Source organism: Azolla caroliniana, unplaced genomic scaffold, assembly GCF_043228905.1.
Source record: "Azolla caroliniana isolate FFs.n. ecotype wild unplaced genomic scaffold, voAzoCaro1.0.p SCAF_6, whole genome shotgun sequence".
Taxonomy (NCBI): Eukaryota; Viridiplantae; Streptophyta; class Polypodiopsida; order Salviniales; family Salviniaceae; genus Azolla; species Azolla caroliniana.
The window spans coordinates 22,460,996-22,473,963 of NW_028230441.1; the positions used below are offsets into that span (position 1 = coordinate 22,460,996).

The 12,968-nt window shown below is 36.2% G+C and overlaps 1 protein-coding gene across 2 annotated transcripts; it reads left to right on the forward strand.

Moving 5' to 3' along the window:
- The first annotated feature begins 6,399 nt into the window (after nt 1-6,399).
- LOC147863373 (putative WD repeat-containing protein C2A9.03) lies at nt 6,400-12,666 on the forward strand. 2 transcript variants are annotated; one of them, XM_087321038.1, is made up of 10 exons: nt 6,400-6,534; nt 7,263-7,444; nt 7,811-7,981; nt 8,094-8,180; nt 10,150-10,287; nt 10,384-10,500; nt 10,580-10,671; nt 10,758-10,863; nt 11,005-11,091; nt 11,890-12,666. In XM_087321038.1, the coding sequence occupies exons 2-10, from the start codon at nt 7,271-7,273 to the stop codon at nt 12,301-12,303; spliced, it is 1,386 nt and encodes a 461-aa protein (XP_087177164.1). In that variant the 5' UTR covers nt 6,400-6,534; nt 7,263-7,270; the 3' UTR covers nt 12,304-12,666. The 2 variants fall into 2 exon arrangements, with proteins under 2 accessions (XP_087177164.1, XP_087177165.1); XM_087321039.1 differs by having other exon boundaries at nt 7,814-7,981.
- Nucleotides 12,667-12,968: the final 302 nt, after the last annotated feature.

Consider the following 12,968-nt stretch of genomic DNA (forward strand, 5'->3'; position numbering starts at 1 on the left):
ATTAGGTTTCGTGGGGTGTTGAACTAAACCTGCCCGAAGTGACTACAACGGTTGGAGAGACATAACCAATTGTTCTTCCCAAATAACGTCTAGCTAGATTGGGCATGGTTATTGTTGATCCAATTCCTTATGTTGGTTTCAAAGCCGATCACAGATTATATGCCATTTGTGCCTTTTCTAACGCCGATCCCGTACCGAGTGGCTCAGCATGTGGATGGAGAATGCCAATTGGCCTATCCGGATGCTGCCTAGCCACAGATGGGGTTCTACTTTAGGCCTGATCTTCTTCAAGTAGTTACAATGAGCGAGTGAACAATGTTTGGATGACCTATCCTATTGTCATCTAACCTATGAACCACGATTGAAACTATTTTGATAAAAAGTTTAGAGATCTTCAAGGGGGTGAAGGAAAGAGTATTGTTAAAGACAGAAGACGGCCGACAACAGAATACTAAACCGAGCTCTAATACTAGATGTTATGAGTGGCCATCAAATGCGGAACAAAACCAACACTCTATATGATGACGATCTTCTAGTTGATGGTGAGCAAGATCAGGAAGAACAGATTGACTAGAGAAGCAAAGGCTACTATAACAACAAACAAGATCAAGATTCAAGTGCAGAGAGAGAGAGAGAGAGAGAGAGAGAGAGAGAGAGAGAGAGAGAGACAAATAGGCACAAACTGTGTAATTGTATTATTATCAAGAAGTTATAATAGCAACAACTCTCCAACTAGGTTACAAAGTTCAGTTTAAATACAAACTGAACTAGGGCAACTAACCTTTCCAATATTTACAAATATGGCCTAGATTTAGTTTGTGTTGAGAAACAAGTCCCTCCAGATGAGCCGGATCAGACGAGACGAAGGGAGGAATCGAACCGAATGGATCCAAAACGGGTTCGGCCAGATCCGGTATGAACCAACAAGTAGGAACATATTTGTACATATGATCAGACGTGACCGTTGAGGTCATATTTGTAAATAGCCCATAAGTTATATGAGTATAAATATAACTAGGGCAAATAGTGTTTTATGAGGTTATTATTGTTATTGTTGTAAAGACAAATAGTGACAGAGAGAGTGAGAGAGAAACAGAAAGTATTTCCTATTGTAACCGCCAGTTGGCGAAGACATAGAGGTCGAGGTCATTGCCTCTGAGACTCACATTGTATCCTTCCTCTCATAGTGATAGTTGGAGTCTGTGGGCTCTCGTGGTTTTCTCGATTAGGGCTTTTTACACATAAACATTTGGTGTAGTCTCTATTGTCTGTGCAAGTGCATTGCTATTTTCTGTTTATTTCTTCCACTGTGTGTTCGAGACTTGGTTATGGCCGAGTGCTATTCCGCTCTGTGGGCTCTCGTGGTTTTCCCGATTAGGGCTTTTTACACGTAAACATTTGGTGTAGTCTCTATTGTCTGTGCAAGTGCATTGCTATTTTCTGTTTATTTCTTCCACTGTGTGTTCGAGACTCGGTTATGGCCGAGTGCTATTCCGCACAATCAATGTGAATACGTCCATTATGTACCCATATTTGACATCCACAACTAAAAATCCGGTTGAATAATGCGAGTTGCTTGTGATTTTTACAAAGGCTCCATGAATGAGGAAGTGGCCAATAAACATGGTGAAGAACTGAATGGTTTTCTAGAAGTCCTAAATGTGCATATGAAATAACACATTCAGTAAGGCAAGGATGCCCACTTGCCTTGTACCTATTCATTTTATATGCAGAGTCTCTATTAGCAAGTTTACAAGTTGTTGAGCCACGGATTTAAGGCCTGCGATTTCCAATGCATGATAAAAAGTTGATTATATCAGCCTTCACTAATGATACGATGTTGTTTGTCAATAGGATGCAAGAAAACTTCTGTAGATGTAAAATCTTATTAACAGTTTTTGTAGAGTTTTAGGGGCCAAGATAAATTGTCACAAGTCCAAAGGTTGGTTGATTGGAGGCAAATCTAAGGGTTGTAGATATAAAAACTATAGTCACCAAAAACTTCAAAAATCAACGGATCTAAACAAGGACTCAGAGATAATTGCTCTTGTTCAGTGGTTGGCAAAATACACCCACAATGTTTTTCGATAATTAACATTAGAGTCCCTTAAAGTTAATGTTAATCCATCATAATACAAACACTGAACCTTCTCAATCTCACATATGAGCCACCTCTTAGCACAATAAGTACCTCTCTGTGTCTTCATGTGTGTGTTCTGGTATTGCTTGGGGAACTGCCAATAAGTTTTTGCGAAATTTCGAGCGTGACTCCTCTTTTCTTACGATTTTGTTGCATCCCATTTATTGACCTCTTTCTCGCATATTGGTTGCCGTCGATGCACTGAAACTATACAACTTATTTCATAGAGTTGTCATTTGTTGTAGACAATCCTCAACATAAACCCTGTCGATTGATCCTAATCATTGCTCTAGCCATTTCGTAGCTTCTATAAGCTTATGTATTTGAGACTTCCATGATTCCTACCTCTTCTACTTTTGCGTTCATCCCCACTTTTGTTTCTACATTCATCTCCATTTCTACGTCTGCATTCATCTCCACTTTTGCTTCTCCATTCATCCAGCGTAGGTCACATGGATTGCATGTACACAGTGATGTACAGAAATATATTGCCCTGTCATGCTTATAAGAGTTTGTCTATTTGACACTTCACATAGTTACTAGTTTTTATGTTGGGTGTTCACTTCACATCTATGGTGTCAAAACATGGCTTTGAGGGGTGTACATGGTTGGAGTGCTTCAATACCAAAGGGAATATACAAGACATTAAATGAGCTAATGCAGATGTTGAGAGCTCTACAACAATGGTATAATTTCAGGAATGGATGCCAATTAGAGTGTTTACTAGATGCAAGAAACAATCGGAAGTAGACCCAGACAACTGCAAAAACGATGTAGCTTCTAAAATCTAGGTATTGGAAGGTATAGGCCTAAAGAACTTGATGTGGGACCTAGTAGAACTAGGATGGAAAACTCCACAAGGTACTATTCAGTTTTTTCAATATTCGTCTAAGCTTGGCAACAATATTCTACGACGCAAGAACATGGAGCAAGAGGGCATTCCTAATAGGTAGACCAGGGAAGAATTGGATGACAATTTCCTAAAACTATATGGAAACAATTCAGGGCCACAAAGATTGTAGAAAAAATAAAAGCATTCTTATTGTTATGTAGCCACTGATCTCTCAGTAGGCGCTTGGTTGCAGAAAAGGGGAATTGATGGGAAATGTAGCTTGTGCTCTTTTGGAATATATAAAGATTACAATATATTTTTGTTGTTCATGATCATTATCGATTTTAGAGGAGTTCAATGATAAATAGAGAGGAGTGTGCCATATAGGGTGATGTGGTAGATAGAACTATTGAGTGTCTATGATTACATTACTAGTGTATATATTGGATTGTAAATACACTTTACTTAACTAATGGGAAGCACCCTTTCTTCGGAAAAATAAAATAAAATCTAAAACACCAATGGGTAAAAATTAGAAAGTTTCATTTTATTATTTTCTAAAAAAACTAGTTTTTGTTTTCTTTTTCCCAATTTACCATTCAAATATTAACTCATACATTTGGACTCACATATCATGAATCGCGGTAACCTATAATGTACCTCCCAAAACACTGAAGCTAAAAATAAAACCTTGGTCGTATGTGTCTTTGTTAGCAAACCTTGCCAATTGTTTATTCCTCTCTTTCTCTCTCTCATAAGGTTTTCTTGTCTTTACAACTTTTATTTACTTACAAGTGTTTATTTTATATGTGTTTGGATCAAGTTTTAGTTGATGATAGTCCATGGCATGGCTGAATTATAGAAAGTGATTCTCTCTCCGATTAAAAAATGCACTCATTAATGGTTGATTCGTCAATGTCACGATATGATGACCAATTGCTCGTCGACTTCACAAGGAGATACCTTTTTCTTTATTAATGTAATGTCGTGGTTTAGGGGAGAAACGTGAAGTGGTAATCGTTGACAATCTTATTGATAAAATAAATGAATCAAATTTACATTCAAGTCGGCAGACAACTTAAGATAACATTGTCTCTACTTTCTACTTTCAATATTCTATATTCAATGATTGTAAGGATGAAACTTTTTCCATTCTCCAATCAAAGACCATGTATATGAAATATAGTTTCCATCTATAAATGGAAGTATTATGTTCGACTTAGCATTGACATTAACACTTAATCAAGTTGAGATATTATAAATTATTTACTTTTATACCAACGGGTGATTTATCTCGGGGAGTATGTGAAAATTATGTTCACGTATCCACAAATAAGTAGAGGTATGCATCTATGTGTGTGTGTGTACATGTGCAAAATATTCATTGTGTAAATATGCGACAGTTGCGAAAACTTATCATAAGGACTAGTGTACAGTTCTAATGCTTGTACAAGTTTGTCATAATAGCCACAAACAATGTACACACAAACCTACCATGAAAGACCCCAACAATGTATAATTCTAGCAGTTGTCTGGACTTGGTACAAAGGAAACCTACATGATGTGTTCCACATCACATATTACATCTAATTATTAAAAGGCTTCCTAGATAGTTTGGTGACGCACACCACATTTTACCTCCTCACACACATATATGAATACATCCTCATGTGTTATGATAGTGTTCAAACTTTTCAAAGGACTCGTGGATAAGATATATCCAAAAACTTTCATTATAAAGGAAGCATGTACATAATATGTCCCATGGATCAAATTATTCGATTAAAACACATGTAATGTCTTTCATAGACCATAAATTGTTTAAAAATTAAATATGCCTAACATCTTTTGTGGAGGCTTTGGGCATTCTCTTCTAGGTTCAAACCCTTTAACACTTGTCATTTGCCTCAGTTAGCGAAGTGCTTATTAATGATATTAGTTCTAATCAAAAGCTTGCTATTGTCATTGAAGAGGATTTTTACCTGTGATAATATGTGTTCAGTCCAAGATTAGTGGCAAGTAGACATAAACTTTTACCAATTAGAGGTTTCAATGACTAGGTGATGTCCTTTTATTCCACACATGGTTTAGATGTGGCATCAATGGCAATCATACATTGGCTTTCACCGATTTGATGTTCTATTTATATGCATAAATATCAATATAATAAATCGCAAGGTTGGATCAATGGAAGACATACTTCGACTTTTCTCTGAGTCATGTACAACATATGGGATCAATGGTCCTTAAACCCAACACATGTGTTTTCCACGTATCACCAATATAAAGAAAACATTGACTGTTATGGGCTTGATCTCACATGGTCATCTACTCATAGCGAATATGTACAATTTTGAGGGAGTGAAGTCTTACATACAAGCACGATCTTTATCGACTATATGTCTCATTGATTGGGATCAAAAGGCCCTAAAATGTCATTTCATGGTTTACACATGCGGTGAGGGTAAAGCGAGCATCATAATTTGCCGAATTGATCCCATGATGCATGGTCAGGCAATATACCAACAAACCATCATGGTAGATAAAATGATGTTGATGCGATTCCAATAGGGGGTGCAAACTCCAAAACCAACACTATAACTATTCAAGGTTCCTTTTCATGTTTTTTTTTTCATATACCTTGCCAAGAAAACAAACAAACCGAGGGAGGTCTCCAACCAATCACACACTTCCTTCCACAAGTCCGCCCATGTGGATGGAACGAATTGCAGATATCGCGCACACTCTTGAGTTCATGCGGAGGTTACATTTTCACATAGAAGGAGAAACCAAAGAGGAGAGGCATTCATCCAACTAGATATGAGGAGAAAGAAAGAAAGAATTAACATCTTCTAACACCAAAATTGGCCCGTGAGACAGTTGGTTTACAACAAAAATGGGGTATTTACCCATTCATCGAAAGTAAAAATAAAAAATAAAATAGAACTTAAGCTAAAGAGTTCTAGTAAAAAAAAAAGAGCATGTACGATGGCTTTATACTAGGCCTAGTTTCATTTCCATCCAAGTCTCTCGAAAGAGAAGCGGGAGGTCAAAGGGTTTCGATGTGGATGGTGGCCCGTGATCAAACACGATATGCTTCTTTCTTTGTGTTACATAACTAAAACATCGAGTAAATACATTCATATACCGTATACGTATACATATACATATATATATATACATCCAAAACTACATAAAAGGAGAAAGGATAAAATGATATGCTTCTTTTTTGGTAGATAACTAAAGCATTGAGTAAATACATATACATATACATGTACGTATACACATATACATATAGACACACATATACATATACATATACATATACATATACACACACACACACACACACATATATATATATATCATATATGTATGTATAATGTATCAGTATGTATGTATGTATTATAAAGTGGTAATAATAACTTGCCGACAATCAATCACCCCCTTCCCCTGTTCCTCCTCTGTTCCTCTCAGATCGCTGATTCTTCTTCTGCAGCACACACGCACAATCACAGATATTCGCCGCATCGATCTCCAGACTTCACAGCTCCCTCCCTCCCTCTCAGTCATCTCGTCCGCCTTCCAGGTTAGTTACGGTGGAAGATCAGGGCCGGGGTTTAGGTTTTAGTCTGTTTTTTTTTAAGATCAGGGTTAGTTTTAGGTGTAGGCGAAATCAGGTTTAGGTTATGGGGTCCATGTTAAGGTTTGATTTTATTTTTATTTTTGTCCAACACATCGTTAAACAGAGTGAATTTTTTTTCTCCAAGGTCAGGGTTACTGTATCGAGAAAACAGAGTGAATATTAGGATTAGGTTTTATTATTATTATGAGGACATCAAAGAAACAGAGTAAATTCTCCCCAAAGACGAGGAATGAGTTTAGGGTTACAATCAGGGCGTTCATTAAACAGAGTGCAGTTTTGCTTCTAAGATTATTGGTTTGCTACCGTATAAAAATAGAGTGAATATTAGGGTCAGGATTGGGGTTTCCTGCTACCATATCAAAAGAAATGGAATGGATATCCTCTTCTTGCATCAGGGATAGTGCATTAGCACGGTCAAAGTTAGGGTGCATTGTTCCTCATGAGTTTAGGATTATCTGTTATCATACAAATAAAACAAACTGAAGTTTTTCTTCCAAAGTTAGGGTTGGTGTCTTGTGGTTTCGATATAAAAAAGCAGATTGAATGTACCTTGTTTTATCTTTTAAGGTTATGCGTTGTGATTTTTGTCACCATAATTGGAAAATACTGAGTGATTTTTTTTCTTCTTTCTTTTTCTCTGGTACTTCTGTACATGGTCTTTTTTCCAGAGAATTGGCTTTCAATGGCGCATATTCAGAGGGCTGGTTATGATCATGCCATGCCAGATGAATTTGAATTTGCAGATTTTGATGAAGATGAAGATGAATTCTCGGAAGATATGCGAGAAGATCAATTTGGGTCTGATTTTGATGATGAATTTGATTCGGTGAGCATACTTTCCTTTGCCTCTTTTGGTTCAAATAATCTATTATAACTATATTCCTTGTTATATGTGATCACCACAAGAATGTTTTTTTGCTGTCTTATTTATTTGTCTATGTAACTAAAATGATAGAATTACTTGTGTGTATATTAGTATATTCAACCCTGGAATCAGCATGTGTATATACAGTTACTAGGACATGCACATACCAATTCCATGTATAGGTTGTTACAAGTATATCTTGGTAGATGTAACTGAAATACATGTGCTTAACAAGGATCATGCATATTCACCTTTTATTTATCTTGGTTTATGTATTCAAGGATTATTCATAACGTTAGGACTTACATATTAAGTTGTAATGCATAGCAGAGTAGCAGATTGATGGATACAACTGCTGCTCAGGCAAGGCGAGGAAAAGATATTCAAGGGATTCCTTGGGAACGCTTAAATTTTACTAGAGAAAAATATAGGGAAAGCAGACTTCAACATTATAAAAATTATGAGAATTTAAGTGTCCCACACGAAGAGTTAGAAAAGGTCAGATAATTTATTTGACCTTCTTCCACTGAGCATTTCATCTTCAAAATAGTTCATGGGTTAATGATTCAACAATCAAGTATCATTTATTGATTGTGAATCTCAATGACAGGAATGCCTGCATGTGACCAATGATTGCAAGTTTTATTCATTCAGACACAATACGAGATCAGTGAAGTCCACAATTGTACATTTTCAGGTAACCTCTTCACGAATTCTGTTATTATTCCTGATGACAACCGTTGGGTCAGTGAGTTGATAACTCTTCTTGGGCCATTTTGAATTATATAATGGCATTTAGAGATAGTTCCTAAACAGTTTACTCGTTGTGATGAATGGAAGTGCAAATAATTGATATGTTTGGTTCGAATATCTTCTGTATCATGCCCAATTAATGGTATGTTTTCATGTTCTGCTGCTCTTTGCAAACCCTTTTAGTATTTGCAACGTGATAAATCGTGTCGCTGTTCTTTTGCATTAATAGATGACATTTAGAGACAAGGGTGAAATTTAGAATTTGAAAGGCAAATTTGAATGTGGAATGGAAGTTTACCAACATACAAGCTATTTGTAGGATAAACCCAGGCTCGCCGTACCAATTAATTGCCCATATACATAATCTGGAACAATTCCAAGTACTTCTTTGGCTGCATTGCAGTAGTAAGCCGCATATAACTCTCGTTATTGCCATGCCCAATCTCTGAATAAGGAACGAAGTCCAGAAACATTTCTTGTTAAACAAGCCAAGAGGTTTCCATTTCTAGCTCTAATTTATAATGTTAGTAATTGAATCTATTCTACTATATGCAAAGGCCTATATGTTGGCTTGACATCACACAGAGACTTCATGGTGAATCTAAGATTCCCATGGTCAGTTGCTTAGTTGAGCTCATGTAAAGAGGTCATATAGGAGAGAATGTTGTTGAAGCATTACCATAGTTTGATCAAGAGAAGATGAAGTCAATATTGCTTGATAAGAAGTGTTTTAAGCTGTCATAGATGCGCTTGTAGTTGATTGGCACTTTAGCAATTGGCAAATCCGAACAGTTATACAACACTCGAGAGCAAAGGGTCCGAAGAGAGAAGTGAAAGAAGGTGATTAACTTCATTCTTTTTTCATTGCCACCATTTACTTAGTCATTTGGCACTTAACCCTTATGAAGTTGCGATGGACAAATTACGACTCCTTTGTAGAAGTCTTAAGTCACCAGAGCTCAGCTGTAGGCTTTAGCTAAACAATGTCACTTTGTAAATACATAGTAAAGAAGACCAGAAAGAAAGATATATTAATTCTTTTTAAGAGACCAAAATGGCCAATAAGACCAAACACAAGATTACATCTTATGTGTCGGCTCGTTTTTGAGAACAACAAACCAAAATAAATGTTATATTAATGTCTTTTAGGAGGCCAAAATGGTCAATAAGGCCAAACAAGTGGTTACATCTGAAGTGTTGTCTCGTCTTTCAGAACAACAAACCAAAATAAATGTTACCAAGTAAAAAGAAGTAAAACCAGATAAAAAGAGTCTAAAGAATCTTGTTATCTGTACATGTAAAATTTTCAAGTCTGATATATTGTAATTTTTGTCTTTGAAAGATCTCTAGCATAGGTTGATCCAGAATGAAGAGGTAATGGCCTTTATCTGTCGATGACAATTGCCATCAAAGAATCTGGGCATTGTTTAATCTAGAAATGTTTATTGACGCAATACCTGGAGTAGTTTTATTGCTCTTTTGAAGCTGAAAATGGAAAACATTATCTTCTAGAAAACTTGAGTTTTCTTGTAAGTTTTATTATCAGTTCCATGTGTAGCTATTCTTCTTGTAAGGTGCATCTTTCTGGATGAGCCTCAACAGGGCTTAATATTGATATTTTCTAGCAATCAGATGCTTCTTTGCTCAGGCTGTTTCTGGAATCAGCTTTTTTTTTTTGTTTGAGAAATTTCCCTTGTTAATGGAACTCTTACATTTTTTTCTGGCTTATTTATACCCAGATGACATCACAATGTTAAATGCTTGCACTCAAATTATTATTATAAATCTTGTGCTATGAGCTCTCTTAAGCATCTAATTGATTTGTTAAAGAAATTTCTCTGTTTCTTGGAATTGTAAGAATTTTCTATTGGAGTATTTAGAACTTACAAATGGCTTTGAAATATGCTGTACAGCTTAGAAATCTTGTTTGGGCTAGCTCCAAAAATGATGTTTATGTGATGCATAACTCATCTGTTCTCCATTGGTCTCCCATAAACCGGAAGAGAACCGAAGTTTTAAATGCTGCAAGGCCAATTGTCCCATCTCCAGAGGTATGGTTGATTCACAATTGTGCGAAATCCATCCTTAACTAGAATTTTTATTTCTTGGAAATTTTCCATTAATCAATGCGTAGTTTTATTCTGCAGGCAGAAAGAAGTGGATGGTCTTCACAACATGCTATAAGAAACTTGCAAATTAGTAGTATGTGTGTGAAGGGTAATCTTCTAGTTGCTGGTGGATTTCATGGAGAAATGATTTGCAAAGTAAGTTAAAGCAACCAAGCATGATTATGTAGGGCTTTCTTGTTCTCCTTCATTTTACTCAATAATTAATATTTCATAGTTTCTGGACCGTCCTGGAGTGTCTTTCTGCACGAAAATTACCTATGATGAGAATGCCATCACAAATGCTGTTGAAATATATGAAAATTCCAGGTATGATACAAGTAAATATACCTGGTTATTTCCTTGTTATTGAGTTGATGACATATTGATTACAATTTCACATTTTGGAATTACAGTGGTGCCACAAGGGTGATGACATCTAACAATGATTCTATCGTTAGAGTTTTTGAGATTGATAAGTTTGAAGTACTTCAGAAGTTTTCCTTCCCATGGCCTGTTAATGTACATGCTCCTTTGGCCTTTTTCATTGATATGGTGGTTTTATCGTGTTGTGTTCAATAAGGGTTTTCCAGTTTGTACAGTAATGTTATCCTCTTGACTAATATCTCAGCTAAAATACCTGCCTTACATGCTTTTTGACAGCACACATCCATTAGCCCCGATAAACGACTTTTTGTTGTTGTGGGTGATAGTGCAGATGGATTTCTTGCAGATAGTCAAACAGGCAAGGTAATGACCTCTATGAGAGTTTTGCTAAGAAATAGTCTTATTTCATATCATCTGTCCTCTTTATTAAATATACTTTATGTTGTAGTACGGAAACCGAGCTCATGGTTTTCTCCTAGAATGGATACTCTAGATAAGATTTTAGGTTGCTGGCACAATAACGAGAATACTGTATGTTGTTCGACATAGGTTCATATCCAATGACTCTGTATCATAGGACTTTATGATTTTTTGATATGATCTCTAATCCTAAGTCAATTTCTTTTATAGCTTATTTGGTATCTCTTTTCTATGCTGTTGAAATACCGTAGGGTTGAAATACCATAGGGTCTGTCAGCTCAGGCTGACAAGATTGTATTTTGGTTCATGATGCTACTTGGCACTGGTGCTGTAATGCTCCGGTTTGGTGGTTTTCTAATTTGTTATAAACATTTGTTTTTCTTTTTGCAGTTCTAGTCCATGCTTTGTGTGAATATGTTACAAAATGCCTTGGTTTTCTGTTTTTGAAAAATTTAGCTCTCTGGTTTTTGTTAATGTTTGTGACAGCGCAAACTGCTATATAAACTAGTTTATAATGGTTCAGGTCACATTGAGCAGGCTTACACATGCGAATTCTGTTAGCTAATATGTAATGATTTTTTCAATCAATCATGATTTTGGTCTATATCGATGTAAACTGCAATATGAAAGCTACATTGAACATTTTTTACTGAAATATTTTGATATTTCTTGTTATGCAAGATATTAGAAACTCTAAGAAGGACATATCTAATGTTTTCTTAAATCTTGTTGGTATGCCAGGTATTACAAACTCTAAAAGGACATTTAGACTACTCTTTTGCATCAGCATGGCATCCAAATGGGCATCTTTTCGCAACTGGAAATCAAGATATGTCCTGTAGACTCTGGGACGTTCGGAACTTAAGCTCTTCTATTGCTGTTCTGAAAGGACAAATAGGAGCAATTCGCTCTCTTAGGTTCACAACAGATGGCAGATTCCTTGCAATGGCAGAGCCAGCGGACTTCGTTCATATTTTCGATGTTTACCGAGATTTCACAAAATCTCAAGAGATAGATATTTTTGGCGAGATAGCAGGCATATCGTTTAGCCCTGACACGGAAGCATTGTTTATTGGTGTAGCTGATCGGACATACGGAAGCTTGTTGGAATACAATCGACGCCATGTGAATACTTACTTGGATTCCTTATGCTAAATGGAGTCGCAACATGGATTTCATTTGGTTTCTTCTTTGCCAGGGGAAAAAGGAAAGAAAGCAAAATTAAGAGTTGAAATTGTGCTGTTGGAAAAACCCACTTAGTAGTAGAGGGCGCTTCATCAAAGGAGAAGGAATGTTCAGAGTTGAGAGTTATAATAGAGAATGGGTGTAAATGAACCATCTCCTTATATTATTTCTTCAGGCGACAGGCTCTTGGGAATGTCCTCTTGATGTTATAGCTTTTTTTGTAAAAGAATGTATTTATGGAGTCTGTAGAGAGATGTGTAAAACTCAATTTTAATACTGATTGTAGTGTTGATACAGGCATGGATTATCATATTATAGAACCGTTTTTCTTTATCGGATGTCCCCCCCGTCTCTGTTATTGTTAGATCTTGGATTTGGCAGTGTTGGCAGTGAAGCAACCCACTTCTTTTCTATAAGAAATATTTGTATATAGTGCAATTAATCTATTGGACTTGCTGAAAGAAATTGTGTGCTTAGCGAATATGAAATATGTATGACTTCTTTACCATCACAAACTATTTATCTGAAGCTGTGTGTGATTCAGTTTTTTTAGTGGGATAGCAGAAGTATATGCCAGAGGACAATTGATACATCTTTTGTTGGTTGACCTCTAGAGAAAGGCTTGGAACTTTTTA

Coding starts and splice junctions, on each gene's coding strand:
- LOC147863373 (XM_087321038.1), top strand. CDS start 7,271: ATGGTCTTTTTTCCAGAGAATTGGCTTTCAATGGCGCATATTCAGAGG. Junction 10,288..10,383: donor CAATTGTCCCATCTCCAGAG/GTATGGTTGATT, acceptor TTTATTCTGCAG/GCAGAAAGAAGTGGATGGTC. Junction 10,672..10,757: donor GAAATATATGAAAATTCCAG/GTATGATACAAG, acceptor TTGGAATTACAG/TGGTGCCACAAGGGTGATGA.